The sequence below is a fragment of the Thermobia domestica genome, chromosome 5 (genome assembly GCF_964235325.1).
Source record: "Thermobia domestica chromosome 5, izTheDome1.hap1.1, whole genome shotgun sequence".
Taxonomy (NCBI): domain Eukaryota; kingdom Metazoa; phylum Arthropoda; class Insecta; order Zygentoma; family Lepismatidae; genus Thermobia; species Thermobia domestica.
In genome coordinates, this window is record NC_137458.1 from 165,690,683 (window position 1) to 165,714,248 (window position 23,566).

General features: G+C 36.2%; 1 protein-coding gene across 3 annotated transcripts in view; it reads left to right on the forward strand.

The window, feature by feature from the left end:
- The first annotated feature begins 9,182 nt into the window (after positions 1-9,182).
- The window catches only part of Cnot4 (CCR4-NOT transcription complex subunit 4), a 73,216-nt gene continuing 58,832 nt past the window's right edge, over positions 9,183-23,566 (forward strand). For 2 of the 3 annotated variants that reach the window (XM_081759350.1, XM_081759351.1), the window contains exons 1-2: positions 9,183-9,312; positions 16,097-16,234. In XM_081759350.1, coding sequence (XP_081615476.1) covers positions 9,205-9,312; positions 16,097-16,234 — 246 coding nt within the window. In that variant the 5' untranslated portion in view covers positions 9,183-9,204. Of the gene's footprint in view, positions 9,313-9,354; positions 9,535-16,096; positions 16,235-23,566 lie in introns of those variants that run through there. The other variant, XM_081759352.1, reaches the window with a different exon arrangement.

Sequence of the window (23,566 nt, forward strand, 5' to 3'; positions counted from 1 at the left end):
AAATCTCAAAACCATACGAATAAATATTACTGAAATGAGTTCACGACTCATTTTTGCTCTATTTATCTTTTGTGTGCTGTTTTGTTTATGTAATGTAGCGACGCTATTTGATTCTTCATTTCTAATTTCATGTTCGTATCGTATATAGAGTAAGAAAATTTTGTCTCAAAATGGGCCCCCTCGAACGGCGGGGAGATTCTCTGCGGGGGCAGTTGCCCCCCACCACCACAAGTTACGGCTCTGCCGATGACGTAGGCTGAACTTGAAGAACATTTCGTGATATTTCCTCAGTGAGCAACGATAATATAACTTGTTTTTGAGTTAAAGAATGAAATCTCGAGTAAGGCATTAAGACACTCACACAAGTTGCTTATATTTTCTTATTTATATTTTTATTTTGTTTATATTTGTTTGGTTTTGTTATATTTGAGTATCTTGTTTATATTTTTCACATGAAACAACTTTAATTGGTATTAGTTTTGGTGTAAGTTTAAATAGCGCGTTAGGTGAGTGCTTAGCGCATTGAACTTCTATTTGGTGAACCCGGCTTAGAATCCCGGCCAGGCTGAAACTTTTTCAAGTGTTTCTGTCTCAATTTCAATTTCAACTTCAATGCATGCTCAGTGTGACAAGCAAGATCTTCTCTCCTCCAAAGAGAAAAAGATGTTGGAATGAGGAGAAGTGGAGAAGGTCTCTCAATGGAGACAATCATTTACAAAGTTATTTCCAGCAGTTGTTCTAGATTTGATATTTTCGGCTACTTTCAAGCATTTTCTTATTCATATGTGATCAGTGTTTTTATTTCTTTGAATATACAGTACATAATGAAAAAATACATTATATACACAGCAATATTGAGATTAGCATATGATGTTCATTGGACAACACGCTCTGAACCAGAGAGCTTGATCTCAGAATGAAGAAATGTTTCGTTTGTCATCTGCTCACAATTTTGTTTCCATACAGACTTGACTCAGTGCTACCAACTGGTGTCAGTGCCGAGAAGAGTTACGTATAAGTTGGGTTGCATCTGTCTACGCGTTCTCACAACTGCAAAAGACCTGGACTCCATGTAATGAAATTAGAGCACTTAGGGGCATAGGCGTGCGCAACGTGGGTGCCGTGGATGCCATGGATGCCTCGGCACCCCCATTAGACAAACTTTTTTATGTAGAATTCTTACAAACTGAGAAGAGATTACGTGTAAATTATTTTCCGTCTGTATGTGTGTCGTGCGTCGCCGACGCAGCGTCGGGCGCAATGACGCTATATTTTTTTAGGGGAAGGAGGGGGAGAACGACATTCCATATGGTGGTACTTTAGATCTGGCACCCACATTCCCAATGTCCTGCGCACGCTAGTGCTTAGGGGGGAGATATTTTTGTGGCTGGGTGTACAAGACCCCAATATGTATCACTATAAACTTGGGTGGTCCATCTCGTTCCCTTTTATGGGTGAAAAATTGCCAAAAATATAAACGTAAGCAATACCTTGTACACCCTGTTTCAAAAAGAATATATTTATTCGTATATATTTCGAATGCATATATTTATTAAACGTTAAGACATACGAATAAGAAATTTAACACACATATTTACGAACCTCTCAAGTTCAAATTAGAGTTCAAAGTTCAAATTACAGATGTTCAATGTGTCCTCCATCAGCGACATGAATAATATCACATCGATACTCAAATTCCTCCCATACTCGGACAAGCATGTCCTGCGTCACTGATGTTACGGCAGTACGGATTCGGTTCTTCAACTCTTCCAGGTTCTGTGGGAGTGGTAGTACATAAACGTTGTCTTTAACGAAACCCCACAGGAAGAAGTCACAGAGTTCAAATCCGGTGACCGTGGAGGCCAGCTGAGAGATGCTAAGTCGCCAGCTCCTTCACGATCAATCCAGCGATTCGGTGGAGTTTCATTCAGATATTCACGCACTTGGCGACTCCAGTGAGTGGGTGCCCCGTCTTGTTGAAAAATGAAGTTGTCTTCATGCAGCATCGGAAACAACCAGTTTTGTAACATAGCGAGATACAGCTGACTGTTAACCGTGTTTCTATTAAAGAAGAATGGGCCATAAACAGATGATCGGGATATCGCACAAAACACATTGACTTTGGGCGAATCTCGTACATGTTCAATGACTGCATATGGGTTCTGTAGACCCCAAATTCGAACATTTTGTTTGTTTACCTGACCACTAACACGGAAAGTCGCTTCATCACTGAACACGATGCGTTGTGCAAAAGTGTTATCATTGTCAATAGCATCCAGAATCTCGTTACAAAATACCACACGTTTGCGTTTGTCATCAGGACGCAGAGCTTGTAACAACTGTAACTTGTACGGCTTCATAACCAACCGACGTATCAAAACACGCCAAATTGTTGTTTTCGGCACTTGTAACTCCTGACTGGCACGACGAGTTGATTTTGAAGGACTACGTTGGAAAGCAGTTTGAATTCGTGCAACATTTTCTTCAGAAACACGAGGGCAGCCAGGACTCTTTCCTTTACATACACATCCTGTATCTACAAACTGCCGATACCATTTGCGAATGTTCCACCCAATCGGAGGATCAATTTGGTACCTCAACCTGAAACGTCTTTGCACTGTAATCACGGAATTGCACTTCGCAAACTCGAGAACACAAAATGATTTCTGCTGCGGAGTAGCCATTTTAAACATATGACGGTTACTAAGCCAAACAGAAGACAACTGACATCTAGCGGCTATTAATATAAACTAGAGTATGTATTCGTTTCTCCAATAGCCGAGCCGAGGCGCAGCGATCGATAGTTTGGACAAAATAATTCTTCGTAAGACATATATTCTTTTTGAAACAGGGTGTATAGTTGGTTCGCTATCCTCTTATACAGTTTCAGAAACTCAAAGGAAAGGCCCATTTTCCCCAAAAACCACAAAACAGCACTCAAATAACGCCAGCGGACAACCCTCCCGCTGGCAAAACCGATCCATCAATGCTTGTACGACTTTGCCTTATGTCTTTCCAAATTGTCAAGAAATGGTCAGAGACTATTTTTTTAAAAACTAAGATAAAGTAAACATTTTGCTGCAAAACTAGACCAAAGTAACACAATAAGCATAAACATCTCCCTTGAAAACTGATTAAATATTATAGCAATAGAATAAGAAGCACTATATAAATAGTACCTGTTGACTGTAGCAAAACCAAAGAAATGTACTCTAATAGACGCACTCTCCGATTTTGATAAACACTGAAATCTATTGTGTAACACAGATCGAATACTATTACCAATATAATAATAAATGTATCTGATATAGTGCTGTTCACGAGACGAGACGAGAAATAAGGTTTCCTTGTTTGACCTTGTAAATTTTGTAAGTCACATTTTGTCTCGCTTTTGAAGGATTATTTTCTCTAGTTTCGAATATCGAAATAGATGTCATTTTGTAAATTCACATACAACATTTATGAACCGATTTTTTTTTTTTAGATATCCAAACTATGCTATACATAAAAGTGTCGGAAGTCTTACAGAACGAGTTTGTCTCTCTGTCGTCATATATCACATCCAAAACAACAGCAGAGATAGCGAGATGCGAACTTTGCAATCGATTCAGTGTCCCAGAAACAGATTTTGTCTTCTCTATTAATCCTCTATTCAAGCCAGAAGTAATTAAAATTATCATTTCGAAATGGTAATAGATAGCGAAAAACATTTTTCTGTAATCGATTCATGGTCTCAAGAGTATGTATATTATTACTACCTTCAACACGCTCTCGAAACCAAAAGTGGTTCAATTTACAGTACTTCTGGTTTCAATACTGATATTCCGAGCAAAAACTGTAAAAGATATTGAGAAACACCTTTTTTTGCAATGGATTCAGCGTCCCAAAAATAGGTTCTATCCACTCCCTTAACCCTCTATTCTGAAGCTGGAGTGGTTCAAATTAACGATTTTTGGCTTCAACATTTTTTTCAGTAAGGAACAGCGAGAAACATTATATATATATATATATATATATATATATATATATATATATATATATATATATATATATATATATATATATATATATATATAAAAGAGAACGTACAAATCCTTTGTTCCCTCATCACGCTAATACGGCTGAACCAATTTCTTTTATTTTTGGGGGGTTATTAGGATTTGGACCCTAGATGGTTTTTATCATATCACTTTAATTTTTAATTACCAGTGTCTTGAGATAATTGACCATTCAAGTGTCCATAACGTACAAATCCTTTGTTAGATCATCATAGGTAAAAATAAACGTATTTATATGCAACCCGCATGACCGTGTCACTCGGCGGGTTAACATACATGACAGGCGCTATAATGTTAACATTTACTGCAATCACTTGAAAGCGAAAAAGTAAAAATTATCTAAGTAACAAAGTTTATTGCGTTCCGGGGTGACCGCAGCGAAGCGGGGCGGGTTAACATAAATGACAGGCGATATAATGTTAACATTTAATGCAATCTTCTATGGTTTTTATCATATCACTTGAAAGCGAAAAAGTAAAAATTATCTAAGTAACAACGTTTATTGCGTTCCGGGGTGACCGCAGCGAAGCGGGGTGAACGCTGCTAGTATATATATATATATATATATATATATATATATATATATATATATATATAGAGAGAGAGAGAGAGAGAGAGAGAGAGAGATAATATGAACTCAGGAACAGGTTCTTTCTTTGATACTATTCCTCTGTTACAGCCAGTAGTTGTAGATGTAACAGACTACTTCGAAGTTTGAGTACTGTAGTCAGATGGTTTGTAAGTCTTCTATAGTTTCAAAATTCACTTGTCTTAATTTCATCTAGAAGTTATCAGAATCCTTCAGCGTAACGAGAGATTCATGAAGGGAGTGATATACATTCAAACCATATTTAACATTGGAGTATATGGTATATCCTCCATCTTTAAAAAAAAAAAATAAATGTTCCATATTGTTTTCGTACAATCATTTATCAATTTATGATTTTTATGCTATGATTCATGTATCAATAAACGAACTTTGAGAACTAAGACTGGGATAAACTAGAGTTGCCCGCCAGAATCGTGAAATTTATCTCTAGTCTCGAAAATTAGACGAAAATTATTATTTTTCTAATCTCATCTCTAATTTATAAGATACTTACCATCTTGGGGGAAACACTAGTCTAGTACTATATATCCCAACAATAAATTATGCTTAATTAGGCGTGTAGAAAGACGTAGAATTAAAGCAACTCTAGGAAAAACTCTAGGTACTGGTGGAAAAATATAAAATTAAAAAATCCAGTAGTAGTTGACTAAACATAAATTAGAAATGAACATTGCGTGAATTCACGTTATTGTGTGTTTTTGTCACAATCATGAAGGTTTATTTTTTGGGTTGCACAATTCCAATTGCTTGTTTCTTGAGGTCATTACGGATTCAATAGTTAATGAAGAAAATCATATGTACTCATTTAAAACCTACTTATGAAGTCTGTAGGACAAACGTAATACTTAAATAATGATAATAATTATTATTATATCTTGTTAATCACTTTTTATATATATTAGCAATTTTGCAATCGTTTTCTCATATACAAAATTCTTAGGTATTATGTTTTAATATAGTGCTTTTTTTAATATATATATAACGCAAAAAGGAAAATGCTACGTGGCAAGAAACGGATAACTCCAACAACCAACAGAACCGTTCCGGGAGCATTACTCTCCCGAGCTAGTCCTGTTTTGGCACATATTCAGCGTAGTTTGCTGGTTTCACGTTTTACTCCCGTCGAAAAGTATGCGTACACTGCAGTTTTGTTCCTAGTAAAGATACCTACCAAGCACTGCATAACTGCACTGTACCACTTTAACTGTGATTACTCTTGCATTAGTGCTTGAGAAGGTTGCTGATAGAAGTGTCAACCTATTTCACGGTCTTCGTTCATCACAAACATTTAGAAAAATGTAAGATGGGGCAGAGAGGAAAAGAAACAACGAAGTATTAAAGTAAAATTATTATTAGGGTTCACAATTAGACTAAATCGGTGTCTCAAATATATAAAATCATGGAACAATTTCCCTCAATGTTGCAGTTGATATTAGATAGACTCGGCGTTACGAAATCATATTAAAACGAATGTAGAAGTAGTCACCCAGAAGAACTATCACTTAGATACAAGAACAGAATAGTACATACTGTCAAAATTAATCCAAAGATAAGTGCCCGTGAGATTGCAAATGGGCTGCAGAAACGACGGGTAAATGTGTCATTGGCTACAGTGAGGAATGCGTTGAAAACAGCATGCTATAATTGCCGTATCTCAAGAAACAAAAGGGCGAAGCACCTTGAATTCGCTCTGAAGGCCTTAAATATGCCCTTTGACATTTGGAACAAAGTTATTTTCATCGACGAGAGTTATGTACAGCGGGGGACACTTCTAAATGGTACAGCCATATTTAGATTTACGGCTAAGGTGTACCATTTAGAAGTGTCCCCCGCTGTACAACTTATATGTGTAAAATCGGAGAAAAACTATGCGAAGAATAAAGAGAACAGAGATCGATCTCAAAACTTGTACTTTCATAGTGAAAATACTGAAGAATCTATGGTCGTTTGATGCTCAATAAGAATAAGTGCTGTTGATGTCGGGAATTTGTGTTTTGTAGAAAAAACAGTGAACCAAAGGAACTATATCAACATTTTAATTAGTGATCTTCGGCAAAGAACTGCAAAAATTGATCCCAATAATGACTTCGTATTTTTGCACGATAAGGATACAAAACATACCGCACATAGTACTAGGATGTGGGTAGTAATAATGTAAGCAAACAAGTTCACACACACACAGTGACCAGACAACAATCGAATAGAAGATTTATGGAAAGGTTTTAACGAAAAAAATAAGATGCAGGGTTATTTGTAACAAACCAGTTCTCTAAAATGCTTTATTGGAAGAATGTGACAATATTTCGCGTAAAAATACAGCAAAGTCAGTTGTTCCTATTTACAGAAGACTTCAGACAACTATAGCTGCTAAAAGGAACACCTACGAAGTATTAACCAATTGAAAAGTGATGTTATTATTACTACTATTTTCTTGAATATGTCAGCTGTATGAATACTTTTTCCACGTACAATTTTAGAATTATTTTGTTTTTATTTTTTGTTACAGGGAGAAAATAGCTTTTATTTGAAAGTCACTTTGTTAATATATTCATAGATGTATACACTAATACACGTACTTTTATCACCCACTTTACATCTTTGATATGAATAATACCATTGAAATTATACGAAACCTGGGACTGTACGAATACTTTTTCGAGCTACTGAATATGTTATTCTTTTCTTCATAATAAGGTTTACATGGACGCTGCAAAGCAAACATAAAATCTATGCCGAGTTCTCTCACCCTTCGAAAAAATATGAATCAGTCTCGTGCGAGAAACAGAACAAACCCCTCCTACTTTTCTTATACGCAGAGCGCGCAATCAGCACAGAGCTTCAAAGACTCCATCATATTTCGTCCTCTTCCGCTCCCATTAGGGCATACAGAACAATATATACGGGACAGCGATGGCTCAGTGATAGAGCGTTCCCCTCTGGTAAGGGGGGTTCCGATCCCAGCTCGAGCCAAGAGAACTTTCTGAAAGACAAACACTTTATGTATGTATTTTCCTAGGGTTCTTCCGTTTCCTCCCATTTTCTTCAGTATTCAGTCAGTCTCATAATCACTGTCTCCTTTAGTCTACAGGGCATAATCGTGTGATGTGAAAGTGAAAAATATCATTTCATGTAGAACGATATCTTTCAGTCACGAGCAAGAATGTGATTATAGAGTATTACGACCAGGTGTTTAAAGAGAGGTATCTAACAGTTCTTGTGAACTTACACTTCAGACAATTGTAAAAAGAGAAGTCAGAACACTTGAAAGGATTGTGACATCGATCTTTGTGACTTAACCTTTCATCGTAGGGATGGCCAATTCCGGAATTTTTACTTTCCGGAATCCGGAAAGTAAAATCGGAAAAAATATGGATTTTCTAAAAAATTCCGGATTTCGGAAAAATTGCGATTTCGGAAAAATCCGGATTTTTCCGAGTTCCGGAATTTTTCTAAATTCCGGCTTTTTCCGAATTCTGGAATTTTACCGAAATCCGGAAAGTGAAATTTTCGATTCTGGACACCGTTAAATTTTGACCATCCCTATTTTATTGTCAAATATCTTATAGACAACGATCAGAGTTACAGAACATATTAAAATTACTTAAAAAAAAAAAAAAAAAGATCCGAGTTCGTTTGTTCCTTCATTCGTGTACAGGGATAATTGTCGGTAATTGTTTTTAACTCATTTTCTTCGTATTAATTGAGAATGCATTGAACCTTTTTACTAATTTGTTGTGCCACTCCTAACACACATATAAATTAAGTCTTTACCGTGCCCTTACTCCCTTGTTTTATCTTCTCCGTCTACAACATAATTATAATTTAATATGTTCTGAAGTTATTTTCATTAAAAGGTCCTTCTTGGCTACGTGGTTAATACATGCGCGTTCTGCACAAGGGGCGTGAGTTCGATTTCCGTTGGGAATGTGATTCGGAATATCCTTGGTACAGAAGGGGACGTTAAACTCCAATCAAATCATTGAGAGATCACTTTTAGAATTGTGCTTCTTTTTTTCGTCCATTGAAACTTCTTTTCTTTTGACTTTCGTTTAAACGATAGATTAGGTGAACACGTCTTCAGAAGATAACAAATCGCATCTAATTGAAGATATTATATTACATCTGTACTATTGTGAACGAAATTGTATTTTTACACGATAACTTGTGTATACCGTTCTTCAAATGCAAGTATTCTGCAGTTCCAGCACTATAATAAAGAAAATATTAAAGTAGATTTTACATTTGAGAGCTATTGATTTTTTTTTTTTTTTTTCATGGCTCTACTTGTAAGTAACTTTTCGGAAGAAGGTCACTGTCATCGTAAAAAGATCAATATGTAGGTCAAAAAAATATTTGTCTTGAAAGATTCTGAAATCTTTATTAAATATTATGATTCATTTTAGTGAAAAATAAGATAGATGTGTACACTTGCATTATAAGTAAAAATTCAGTAACAATATGTTTTATTTCTAACAAAGGCTTTATCTTGCGGTGTGCGCATATACAAGGCAAAATGCGAAAATTTGTTGTTTCTTGATGTTCATTTGTTCTGACATCCGGGAATTTTGCGTCAGAAGGCTGCGCAGATATATTGGTTTCGTCAACCATAAATTGCCTAGTAGAGATTCTGCTAGAAAGTATAACGTAAGTAAACATCGCCTATTTTTAAGTTTAATACTTGGTTTGATACTTAAAATAAAACATTGTCTATTCTATTAATGTTTGGTTATGTGTAAAGCAAAACCAGAAGAAGTATTTCACTACAGGTTGTTCCATTTGACGAATAAAACGGATCTATACAACAGTTTTTGTCGAGTACAAAAATCGAAACCAAAAAATTGATAAATATACTTCTGTCGTGAACTGGTTTGTATCGTAATATAATTATGAAAATTATAGGGTCTTATGTAAAATTAGAAAAAATTAAAATGTAAACAGTAAGTAGAGTAATTTTAATTAAATATTCTGAAACACAAAATGGCAGCAGGTGAGTTAGGCCTATGCAGTTAGACGTACGTAAGACAAGTCAGTTTTTAAGTTTACGTGACAAAGATTGCATTTGGTGTATTTAGTTTATATAGTAAACCAGGTTTAATTTTTACGTTGGTAACTCACGAGTACAGAATAGTGAACATGTGAAATTAGGGCTGTGGATTTGTGATCTAAATTCTTAGTTCAAGGACCAGGAAGTGTTTTGTGAATGTCTGTTTGTTGTTTCTGTCATTCATCTATTCCCTATTTCTCCGATAAACCACAATGTAAATTAACTGAAACGTCTCAATCAGATTATTGAGAGTCGAAATTTATCCCTTTGCACAAAACATTGCGGTATATTTTTGAGTGGATTCTTTGACGTGAGTAGATCTGATTGTGTACTAACTTGTTTTTGTTTTGACAGTAGCGAAACTTCGTACACGATTACATTAATAATGGTATCGATTATGATATATTGGAGTAAAGTAACGAATATAGGTTTGTTTCTCGTTTTAATGTCTTTTTATTTAAGTTATGGTCAAAAATCAACGTGCATACGTGAGGGATTACGGAGTCATTGATTTTCACAGTTACAATATTATTAATCACTGTTTATGTAAGGGTTTGTTTACTTTTGTATAAGATGACAAAATTAAGCAAGCTTGATAGTTTGGAATTGTTTGAGGCGTACTATTACTTTACAGTACTAGCCTACATGTACTATTTTCCGAGAAATATGATGGTTTTCATATGTATTTATTATTATTATTATTACTATTTTAACATTTGTATTTTAGTATTAGTTTTCCATTGTTTATGTTTCCCTAATCAAGGGAATGCTACGTAATTTTGTTAAGATATTTGTTGCCGTGAAGATACTGTTCATATTGAGACTTGCACTATTTCTGTATGGGTTAACGAAAGATCCATTAGAAATATTCGCACGTATAAAAATAATACATTGGTTTCTATTTTACTTTTGGTGCAAGTGTTGTATGGAATATGCACACAGTGTTACGCAAGTCCACAGATTGCTGAGTGCGAGGGTGATTTTCGGCAGAAGGCACACATATTTTAAGTACACGGAGGGTTTTGAACTGTAGGATTTAATCATTGATAAGGCAGTGGCTTTCCCATTATGTACATTTAGCCTTGCACCTGATTGCGAGGGCATGTATAGATGAACCCGTAGCGGAAGTTAATAATTCAACATGCAGTAAGTGTTGACTATGTTAATAGTGTACTTTAGTAGTAATAACTAGTAGGTCGTCATGTTCAGACCTGATATTCAATATTTTGTGGAATTGCTCATGATTCGTTTCGTTATAATGTAAGAGGATTATTCGAAGTAGTGCGACAAGCGTATTTGTTTACATGGAGTATGTTTAGTACAAGGGGTCCAGAAGCTCGTAAAAAACAGAAAATTTACAGGAGAAATGAATGATGCAAGTACTTAGATGTAACAGAACGTAACCAAATCTAACCTAAGCTAACCAGAACTAACCTAAACCAACCTACTATTAGTAGAAATGAGCGAAGTTCTATCCTTCTTTGGAAAAGTATGCTGGACCCATACACTAATATAACTTAAACTAACCGAACCTAACCTAAGCTTACCTACATTAACATAACCTACCCTAAACTAACCTAATGTGGACAGAAATTACCAAAATTGTAACATTTTTTAGAGAAAAGAGCTGGACCCCTTCTGCTAAACATAGGCCGTTTACATTACGTCTAGTGAATAGTAGGACATTGTTTTTCCATTACTCTTTTTCTTTAGCTTTTTTAAAATTATGATTCATGATTTTTCTTGGATTGTAATTGGTTAAGAGATTAAATACATTATAAGGCATAATTATATGGTAGCTACTCCGTTAAGAACATGTAGTTAATGTGGTAAGCAGTTTGCAGTTTTTCATAAGTAATGAACCAGTGTTCTCGCCTCTTGAACGTTAACTTTCCTTACCTCCATGTTCCATGTGGTTGCCAGATGAAATTTTTCTACCACATTACTTGTTGAACGTATGAAGTACGTAGTAACTATTCGTTTGATTGGGCATGGTGAAGTACCTCTGCGAGATAATTTCACTGGAAAGGGCCCGTAGAAAAGATTAACATGTTTTTAATAATTAAGTTTGTGCACGAACGTAAATCTACTTACATTAATTGTATAGTTAAGTCATTTATGTCCACAGAGGTAGTACCCGTAAGTAAACCAATATCGATATATATATATATATATATATATATATATATATATATATATATTAGGCAATATTTAGTATTTTACCCAGGGTTTGCCCAAGTGGGCCCAGCCCGAAAAAACCCGCTGGGTTTTTTCGGGTTGGACCCACCTGGGTTTTTGACCTTTCTGTTAGTATATTGGTACAAGTAAGGTGATCACATTGAAAGTTATTTTTATCAGATTTTGAACTTTCTTTCGGCGAATTCATCTTAAGGTAGTCAACAACATTCAACATAAGACCTTTATAAAGTTCTGAATGCACTGAATGAATGAATTTAAAAAAAAACTCAGCTTGATAATTATAGAACAAATTAATGTGTGTATTATGCTTATAGCCTATTTGAAGTAAAATAGGCAATTTTGTATTTTAGAAAATACTTTCCGTGAATAGTGTGCTTCGTGACTCCGACGAGGAACGTTATCCCTCATTCGTTGACGTGTTTAAGATCATAGGTGCCGGTACTAACAGTAAATATGTAAATACATTAGTAAAAGTATTAGTATTATTTCTTACCTTTCACGGTAACAAAAGTATTCGGTAAAATTTGGTTTTCCAACAACTATTCAGTTTAGTCATTTGTTGCTACCCTTCAAATAAGCATTCTGTAGAATCAACACCAGCAATAGCGTAAAAATTCTTGTCAAAATTAAGAAGCTTAATGCTCGGAGCTCCAAAGACAAAGTAACGCTTACTATTTTAAGTACTGAATTCAAATTTCAGTATTGATGGAAGTTTTGATGTACAGTAAAGTAAGCTGCATTTTTAAGGAAAACCCGTTGTGAAAGAAGTGTTCGGGATATCTCCGCAATTGAACCCACAAGGCATCGGAAGTGAGTATTTGAACAATAAAACTATTTATTTTACGCTGGAAGATATTTAATTTAATTTATGACATTTTGAAACATTTACTTTATAAAATATGAATTATAGCCCTGTCTTTGTTAGTTATTTTAAATTAATTTTTAGAAAAGAGCCGTCTTGCAACAAGTGCTCGGGAAATTCCCGTAATTGAACGCACAAAGCATCGAAAGTGAACTTCAACAATAAAACCGTTTATTTTACGTTGAAAAATATTTATTTCATATAAGACATTTTGATGAATTATGTCTTAAATTAATATAGCTATTTAGTATTCATATTTGGCGCACGTCACAGGCTCCTGGAATGACTCCATCTACATTTGTTTGTTTGTGTGCCTGTACCACACAGTGTTCAACTTTCGGTCTTTTAAATTTCAGGATATATGCTGGAGACACACTAAATTTTCTGTATAGATTTTTTCAGCATACCAACGTAAAATTACAAAATGGCGCCCTTTCTTTTTTTCTTCAAAATAGCGGATATCCACGCTACAAAGGGCAGTTTCGGTCTTTCAAGTTAAAATTTTCAAAATAGAAGCACGAGAGATTAAATTAGCTGTATATATTTTGTCGGCATAAAATTTTAAAATAGTGGCCATTATTCAAAATAGCGGGTATCCATGTTACAGGGTGCTCTTGAAGCGGGCTATTAAAAGTGCTTTTCCTGATCGCAGGTTTCCGTGCTAGAAGAATAGATAGAGATCTTAGAATATCTATCTGCCTTTGTATAGTCGGAAAGGAGGCGTGTTTCTGAGTGTGTGAAATCGTAAGAGACAGAACTCAGGAAAGTAACAACACTCTCATGCCAGCCGTAGATCCAAATTAATAAACGACTTGAAGACTACAAAATTATACGATTAGAACTAGGAATTAGATTTCTGTACTTTCGGCATTTGTGACCATATTATGAGGGCTGACGCGATCATACTGCCCGGATAATTTGGTAGGAAGGAAGAAAGATGCGTGAGACCATTATGTGAAGCACCATCTCGATATTTGCGTGGTATGAATGAGGAAAGCCTTACTCAGGATGACTGGCCTGAAAAAGCTTTTATATTTTTTCTACGTAATGTCCCCATCGGGAATCGAACCTGTGACCGCTCGCACGAAAAGCAAGAGCGTTAGCGACTACAATCCGCGTACCCAGTGGGTAATTGTAAGTACTATTTGAAGCTATTTGTAAACTCGGCGCTCCTGGTGGTTTCTTCCTTTAACCAATGTTACTGCTAACGACGATACGCAAATAGCATACAGTGCAATTCTATATCGAATCAAGTAGCCATGCGATGCGATTTTGAAGAAGCTACCCACTTTCACACAAGTCTTGGTATGAAGTTCCGTAGGTTATAATAGCAGGATCCATTTCGTAGTTAAAACGACACAGTGATTACCCAGTTGTATGTAGACGGGCTAGTACATTCTACTGTCATATCCTTCATGACCGTAATTCATAATCTGTGACATGATAATGCTCGTTCAGATATTGCGTCCATCACAGGACAAGTTTATAAAGTATCATGCGTATGAACTAGCTCCCACAATGGAGGATTTACCCTGCATTATGTTTGTCTGGAATGTTATAAGTAGGGGGCCGCGGTGGCTCAGTGGTAGACCGTCACCTCTGTGTATGGGGTCCTTCGTTTGATCCCAGCTCGCGCAAAGTGAACTTTGTGGGAGACGCAGTGTACTGGGGTTTACGCGGGGTTCTCCAGTTTCCTTCTACTTTCTTCATTCCACCATTTCATTCATGTCCCATCATCCGCATCTCGTTTAGGCTAGCTGGCAAATCGTGGGACGTAAAGCTGAAAGGTTTCATTTTCATTTCATTTCAATCTTATAAGTCGATGTATTGTCACGTGGCAACTTTGTGCAGGCATGTACAAGTCAAGCAAGCATATCAAGACCTGTCACTTATCTATATATATAGAAGAGAACGTACAAATCCTTTGTCCGCTCATCACGCTAATACGGCTGAACCAATTTCTTTCATTTTTGGGGGGTTATTAGGATTTGGACCCTAGATGGTTTTTATCATATCACTTTAATTTTCAATTACCAGTGTCTTGAGATAATTGACCATTCAGGTGTCCACAAATCCTTTGTTAGTTCATCATAGGTAAAAATAAACGTATTTATATGCAACCCACATGACCGTGTCACTCGGCGGGTTAACATAAATGACAGGCGTTATAATGGTTTTTATCATATCACTTGAAAGCGAAAAAGTAAAAATTATCTAAGTAACAAAGTTTATTGCGTTCGGGGGTGACCGCAGCGAAGCGGGGCGGGTTAACATAAATGACAGGCGATATAATGTTAACATTTACTGCAATCTTCTATGGTTTTTATCATATCACTTGAAAGCGAAAAAGTAAAAATTATCTAAGTAACAAAGTTTATTGCGTTCCGGGGTGACCGCAGCGAAGCGGGGTGAACGCTGCTAGTGGATTTGATGTTTGTAAGGTTGCAGAATTGTATAGGTGGTGATTTTGAACATACCATTTACTAAAATAAATATGGGACTTAAATAAATATTACCTGCTGTAGTTCGATTTATTATTTCCTTTAGGTATGGCCTTGTATAAATCTACCACGTTTCATGAGATTTCGTCAACTGAGGCTAGATGCAACTATTAAGATTTTCACAGATGTATATGACAGTGGCATCGAAGTAATGAATGAACTGTTGCTAAGATGTAGGGAGCAAATATACCCTTTCGCCTGTCGTTAGAAAAGCTAGAACCTAGTTAAAGGCTATATTGGTAGTATCATGGAAAGTACAAGTTCGGAGTACTGATTAGCGTTGTGTGTCCCTCGTGGTATGATCCTCGTGAATTTTTCATTGCCCTATCTTGAATTCCTCGTTCGTAACAATCCTGATCAAGATGTTTAGACACAACATGAGGCGGGAAATTTTGCAAATATTGCGTTACTCCTTCTCATTGCCTTTGTATATTATAACCAAATCTATACTTTCTAAAACTATGGTAATCATTTGCGTGTTTTGTAATTTTCGGTCGCCAGATAGCTTTGTAATGGTATAGGTAATGGGAAGAATATAATAGTACATGGTATACATTAGATAAAGTTGCTGTAAAGTCCCGGTATTAGTAGTAGTCGTGACAGCTGAATCTTGCACACAATTTCTTGTCACCATGCGACTTACGACATGGCCTTGAAAATTTGCAAATCCCATAATCGAGCAACAAACAGGATAAATGAATTAAAAACTGTTGTATGAGGTCAGAAATATTATAAAAAACCTTGCTTGAGTACTATTTGTATTAAAATTAAACATAAAGCGGACTCACAATATGGTTTATCATTAATTTTGTTGATTTTCAGGTGTGTGTGAGTGAACTTGATTCTGTGATAATGTCGGTGCTGAATCAAAGCGGAGATGAACAGGTGGAATGCCCACTTTGTATGGAGCCTTTGGAAGTCGACGATCTCAACTTTTTTCCATGCACGTGTGGCTACCAGGTATGTATTTATTCTTTAGTTGTTGGTCTTTTAATAATTTGATTTATTAATGAATGATTTCTTCAGAAATTGGAAACTTCCGAGTAGCTGTGCTGTTGACACATGTGTTTGGTGCACTTGATCCCTTTTCCCATTTCTAAGAATCTATTTTCTCAACCAATGAATCATTTGGTTTCAAATAGTGTTTATTCAATAATAGTAATGATAAAGAGAGGGTGAGAAAAGAAGTGTACATTTCATCAGATAAATAAAACGCTGACTAAAGTTGAAAGTATATTTTTTAAAAAATAATGTGCAGTTTAAATATTATAACAGCACTATCAAAAAGATTATATATTGCTTCAGCTGTAACGCTTTGTTTGGAGTTCGTTTTGTTGGAATAAGAATCATGCAAGGCTAAAATATCTGGATTTTAGTTTTCGAATATACTTCAGTTGTGGTTAGGTGTTCTTTCCACGCATCTAAGTTAAATTATTGTAGCAGTGTGTAGTATTTTGTCTGTAAAATGTCTGTAGTCGAAGGATTGCTAGTCATAATGTGACCATCGGCAGAATCGAGCAAAATGATGGAGTGATGTATGACTTGTGACGCAGGAGTGTTATTCATTTTTCTCCCATGTACGTTTTTGTTAACACTTTTCTCTTTGATCTGTTGGGAAATCCTAAAAGTATGTGATATGCCGTAGTAACCCAGAAACATTAATTGCACTGTGGGTGAGAATTGATCTCAGTTGTGCGTAGGACACTGAATATTTGTTCATGGAGTAGTTCATCGAATCAAAAGTATCTGAATACTAATAGTAACCATTGAACATCTGATTGCAAACGTCAAACATGACATAATAATTTCATTTTAATGTCTTCAGTAATGAAACTTTTATGTTATTAGGTATGTTTCGTATTAAATGTTACGATAGTTTGTTGAGCCTGTCTGTGTCTGCTCAACTGTTTTCTGGCATTTTATAGGATTGACTGCTTCAACTTCTCGATTTTGACTACTTTCAAATTTAGGATGAAGTCGGTGCTTGCTTTAGATTTCGCCAAAAATCTACCGTTATTTGTGAAATTTCAGTATTTCACATTTCGGTGTTCGAAATATGCGCTTTAGTCCCATAAGCGCAATTATTATTCACTGCTAGTCGATTTAAGTTTATTTACTGGGTTTATTTATGTATCGTATGGAACAGTGATTCAATGAAACTTGATCTGTGAAAATCAGAGCCTTCGAAAGAATTATTTATTTTTTTCATTGGCCATGCATACATATTTAGTTTTTAATGGGAATACGACCATTATGTAAGACACAGTTGTTCAGTGGTATAGGTCTTTCACTTCTGGTGCGAAAGATCCCTGGTTCGATTTGGGGCCAAGTGTGTGTGTGTGTGTAATGAAGATGCCATGTTCGTGGGTTGTCTCAGGATTCTTCTATTTCCTTTTACATTCTCATTTTACCAATTCTTTTATCATTCATATTACTCATTCTCATTCTTTAGCCTAAAGGATATAAACATGGAATATAAGACTAGAAATTTCATTTCATTTTACTGTTATAATAATTTCAAGGCGGGGAAACTTATAAGCTTCATTAATTTTGCTGTTTGTGTAAATATGCTACGTGCAAGTGTTGGAAGTCTTGTGTAGGGAAGTGTCATAAGTCTTACAATATTCTGATAGATAAGATACCAGTATTTCAGTACAACGAAGACAAGTTAACATTCAAAGTATAGCCACTCGTTTTGGACTGTCTGCAACCACCTTATTGCGAATTTCGTGATGCCACGTCGTGTGTTTCGAGGCAAGGAAGTCAGTCACTGCTGTTTGTATCTTCTGCTGGTTTGTAAACCATCGTGATTTGAGGAAATGCTCCATGGACCAGAACAAGTAGTAACCCGAAAGGATAAGGGCTTAGGATTATATGCTGGGTGTAACATCAAATTCTTGGTTTTGCATTTTTTTCGAGACGTTTTTGATTTTACGTTATTTTGTTGCAGTAGAGCGCACTTTCGGTTCACCAATGCAGGTTTTTTTTTTTGTCGTAGTGCAACATACATCCCCTCCAACTGTTGGAAATAAAAGTCGGCATTGATGATATAACCGTTATGAACGAACTCGAAGTGAATTACCCGTCGTAGTTCCATCACACGCAGAGCGTGATTTTATGTTCGAAATGGTCCTGTTTAAAGACCGGTTCTGGAATTGTCCCTTGCTCAGCCATTGTTTGTGCATGTTCTTATTTCCAAAAAACACCCACTTTATCTCATGTGACAATTTGTTTCAGGGAATTCACATCAGGCATATTTTGCAGCAGTTGTCGACACACATCCACTTTCCTCTGAGCCTGAGCTGGGGTCAACTCGTGTGGCACAATGCAGCAGCTTTCTGATTTTTTTGTTAGTTCGTAAAAGTGACGCACTACAGTGGACTGCGACCGAATAAATCATCGTGTGCAGGCGCATGAATTATATTCAATGACGTGTCGAACGACCTCAGAATCTATTTCCTCTGAGGCAGCCAAACCTTGGCTGATCCTCGACATTTTTACAAGCTGCGCGAAATTTCCAGAACCAATGAGTTGCTGTGCTGTGATTCACTGTACCGTCCCCTTCCACATGACAAATATTTTGGGTTAATGCCGCAGCGTTTTCCGAGTTCGAGCTCGTACAGTGGCAATTCACGTATTAGACATTTTTGAGTTTTCATTGTGATTGGCAGTGAAAACTGACTGAAATTTCTGATGGACTGGCGGTCTCCGTGTTAAATAGTATACTTGCCACACTACCTCTTGGGCCAGTTTAACCTTGTTTTTACACTTGATCAGGACGTATGCACACGCTGCTGTTTGGATTGTGGAAATACTACAAGACATTTGACTCAACTTCATAGAACAGGTATGTCCGTTCGTTGACAGGTAGCAGAGCAAGAACGCGAGAGGTAACTAAAGGTGATCTTCTGCAATGTATTCAGCGTCACATAAATTGGTTCCATCTCCTGCATTAGCCTTTATTAAGGCGGAAATTGTAAAAAATTGACTGTTTCCGGTTTCTACTTTACTAGCCGTAGAAGAAGAGCTATAATAGCGATAAGCAGGTCCTCTCTCTCTTTCTTTTTTATTATTATTATTATCTGTTCAAGGTATCGAGAGAGGATACCACATCTACCGGTATTACTTTATTAGCACCGGAACTGGTAAATATACCAGTACTTCCAGTTTTAATGTTGATCATCATACAGAATAAGAAAAGTCGTAGTAACAAGCAGATGCTTGGGATCGAGTTAGCGTCTCAAGAAAAGACTTAATTTCCATCAGTAACATTCTACTAATACCAGAAGTGTTGGAAATTTACACTTACTTCCGGTTTCAGTATTTAAAAAATGTTGTGGTTTAGTGTGACGTCCCACGATTATGCCCTTTAGTCTAAAAGGAGATGGATGGGTAATGAAAATGAATTATTGTGAAATTGTTACTTTTTTAATAATATCCACCAGGATATAGGACCTGGCATCAATCATGTGCTCCAGAGACACACGCGCTAGCCACTAGATCAATGAGGAGGGCTCGCTTCAATATTGATCTCCATAGATTGAAAACTAAGAGATAGCTAGAAACATCTTTATGAGGGGAATTCAGTGTTCACATCGGAAGTAGTGAAAGTCATGATTTTCTGTTTAAACACTGATCGCGTAAGCGATAAAACGAAAAAAATACAGCGACAAATAGTTTATATGTAATGTTATATATACGTAGATTCAGTTCCGTAAGAATGTTTCGCCTCTGATTTTATTCCTCTGTTGCAACCAGACTACCTCCAGTTTGAGTATTGAGTTCGCATAGTTTTGAAGTCTACTGTAGTTTTACACTGTGTAACGAAATTATTGTTCTCTAGTATTCAACCCACGAAGATTTGTTACCGGCCAGAGACTTCGTAATAATGTATGGTTAGAATATCAGCTTATTTGACCAAACTTGTTATTTTTTTAGAAAAAAAATATCATAAATATTGGGAAATCGAGATTAAGTATTACTACCTAGCATTTGAAGGAGCGTTGTTTATATGTTGTTTAATGTAGTATAAGAATGTTATATATACATATTCCTTTCTCCCTACGAGGGACTAATTTTGAGTCTGACTAGGTGGGGTAGTATGTGTTGAAGGTAACTAATCGCAGTTTAATATCTAGCAGTGAGTGGGTGTGAGTCTGGAAATAATATACGGATAGAAAGTGCTATGTGATGTGGCAAAGATGGAATGGCTCAATTATGGATGTCATGTGCCCGCAATAGCGCTTCATGTAGTTAGCAAATCACGTTTCGAGATTTTCGAAATACTTATAATCGCTCGAGAGTATATCTTCAAGGAAGCGTACATACACCATACACAGTATCTCTAACCTCTGGTGGGCGCACTGCCATACGACATTGTTTTTTGTAGTTTGCATGAAGTATCTTCGACGGAACGTCCTATGACTAATTATTCCTACTTCATAATATCATTGTTTGTCACTTTGTCATATATTTTATTTCTTTTTTCAAACAGTTGTTAATTACAACTTTGTTTTAATCAATAGTTGTGCGACTTAATAGTAACAGATAGTCTGATATGTGATTGTAAATGACACTGGTGAAGCAATGAGTTTCTTGTATTTGTGATACTAGTGTCCAGTTTAGGATTTTATTATTATTATTATTATTATATGTATAAAGTGCAGCGCGCCAGATTGTGCGACTCAGAGAAGGCGTGCACGCCGAAAAGTTAAAGCAGTACGATTGAGATTGTCGGAATCCCATCACTACTAACCTTATGGTATAGTAGATGAGTTCCGTGTAGCTCGTAGTGATGTAAGATTGTCGGCTCATAGGAGCAGCACAGTTTCCTTATCATTCAGTTAAATTAGATGAGTGTTATAGTGTTACGCTGAAAATAGACACTCCATGAATAAGTAAATTTTATAATCGATTAAAGTTTCAATTGCCTAAATAATAGGATATTGTATGAATCTCTCTTATTGCTTCTGACAAAACCCTGAAAATTCAGCAGCCGAAAATCCTGCTTTAACCATAGTTTGGTGAGGCGATACTACTAAGAACATACTGTATGTATGAACGTAGCGTGACAATTTAGCAATGTTACAGAACAGTACTACATTTGTACAGAATTGTCTTATCAGTTTTCATGGGATGTAGTAACATCATGTTCAGTAACCAGGAATGAGCTATCAGCACTACTTTTCGCCCTCCCACATGGCAAGGATTACTCAGGACTGGCTTCGAAAGAATGTATTCCGAGTTCATTGCTTCTAGTGAGGAGATGGCTTTCACGAAATTACATCCCAATCTCCAGACTGAGGTGGTCATGGTTGTAGCGTTGGAGGCGGCCGTCGTGCTATTTATTGGCTTAAGCAACTTTGGAACTGAGGCTGAAAATTCAACAAATCTATAAAATAGCATATATTCCTAGTGTAAAAATAGTCACAATGTAGAAACGTGATGTGATTACAAAACATTTAGTGAATTGGTATGATGACAGTATAGAATAGAAATACTTTCTTGATGTACACTCATATCCAAAATTATTGCCGTATGTCTATAAATATGTTGTTGTAGGAATATAATTTGATAACGAATTCACCCTGTATCTTTTACAATGTTAGTATGTGTATAATCAGCAAAGACGTGTATGAGGCAAATTTCATGTCAAAAGAGCAGTAAATAAGAACAATAAAACGGAAATAAAACTTTCTTGTCCAATTAGCTACATTATGTTCTACTCATTCTAATTTTCGTATTTATAATTCTTTTCCTATGAAATTTACCACAAATATACATAGTATTAAAAGTACCCTTCAAAATTATTGTCAAATTATATTCTTACAAGAAGACGGTTATAGATATGCGACAATCATTTTGGACATGAGTGTTCGTTCTCAAACGTGTTAAAAAACAGTTTCTGCAATCTCCTTTATTTTATTTCAAGAACTAATTTTCTTAATTTATTGTATGTTTCTAGTCATAAGATAAAATTCTGTGCTAAATATGAATGCAATAGTGTTCACATTTCGGGAGTATGTTGCTAACAACAGCACTGTATGTTCCGCACGTTGCAGTGACAAATAGGCGAATTATAATTAAGTAATTTTTACTATGTAGATTGTTATTTTCTTCATGTGTACAGATGGTTATTGAAGTAGCTAAAATTTCTGTAGTTTGCAACACCCAAGATGTGAGAGGAGGCAATGCTTAAGGATAATTACGTAGTGTCTGGTCGTTGCCAATGATGTTAGGTGATCATCTGTAGTAAGTCAAGCGGAATACAACAAAAACGAATTCTAAAGCGGGCAGAATAATGGTGATGCAAAGTAGATCTCTTGAGTCTCAGACAGGCAAAATTGTGGGTGTGAGATTAGTTGGCACAAGTGTATCTAAGGTACCCGGTATGTTGAGTGTGTCACGAGGAACAATATCCAAAGTGATGATGGCCTACAGAGCTCATAATAAAATGGAAGCAACGAAGAGTTATGGTGGACTGAAGAGAAACCTCAGGTCACAGAGATTGTCGAGTATTAAAGAGAAAAATAACCTTTTTAATTTTACGCCCTACGGATATGCCCTGTAGTCTGATGGAGATGGGTTGCTAATGAAAGTGAATGCTTTATAGGATCAGTGACATAAGAATGTGGTAGAGAACTGGAGAATCTATGTATACGATGTTGTCAACCACAAACTCACTTGGCCGTGAATCGAAGAGCCAGGGACCTCTTGCACCAGAAGTGAATGCTCTGTTACTGAGTCACCACATCCCCAGCATTGAAGAAGAGTGTCAAGGACCGTAGACGTAATGCGGCAAAAGTCAGAACTCAATCAACACCTGGATTAACTTACTACGATAGTCACAGTCCGGCATGATTTCCATAAACTGAACGTCTACGATTGGTTTAAAAGTTCCAAACAATTGATCACCGCCAACAACAGTTTAGCACGATTAAAATCGTATCGAGAGCATGCAAAATGTACCGCTGATAATAGGAAAATTATAATAGGGTCCGGCTAGTCCTCTTTCAAAACAAACCGTGCTTACGTATGGCGGCCACCTAAAGAAGCTTATGTTCCGAACAGTCTCCTACCGTGAAACATGGTGCTAGTCCTGTGATGCTAAGCTGCAGTTACACTGAAACTGTACTAATTTCTTTGATTGTGTGGGGTTTTAGGCGATTACGTACTTCTTATAATACATATGTTTCCAGCCAGTAACACAGTTTTCAGAGATAGCACAGCTCCAATTCACACTGTAGGGTCTATTAAGATGTGGTTTCATGATTATCGGGATGAACTGTAATA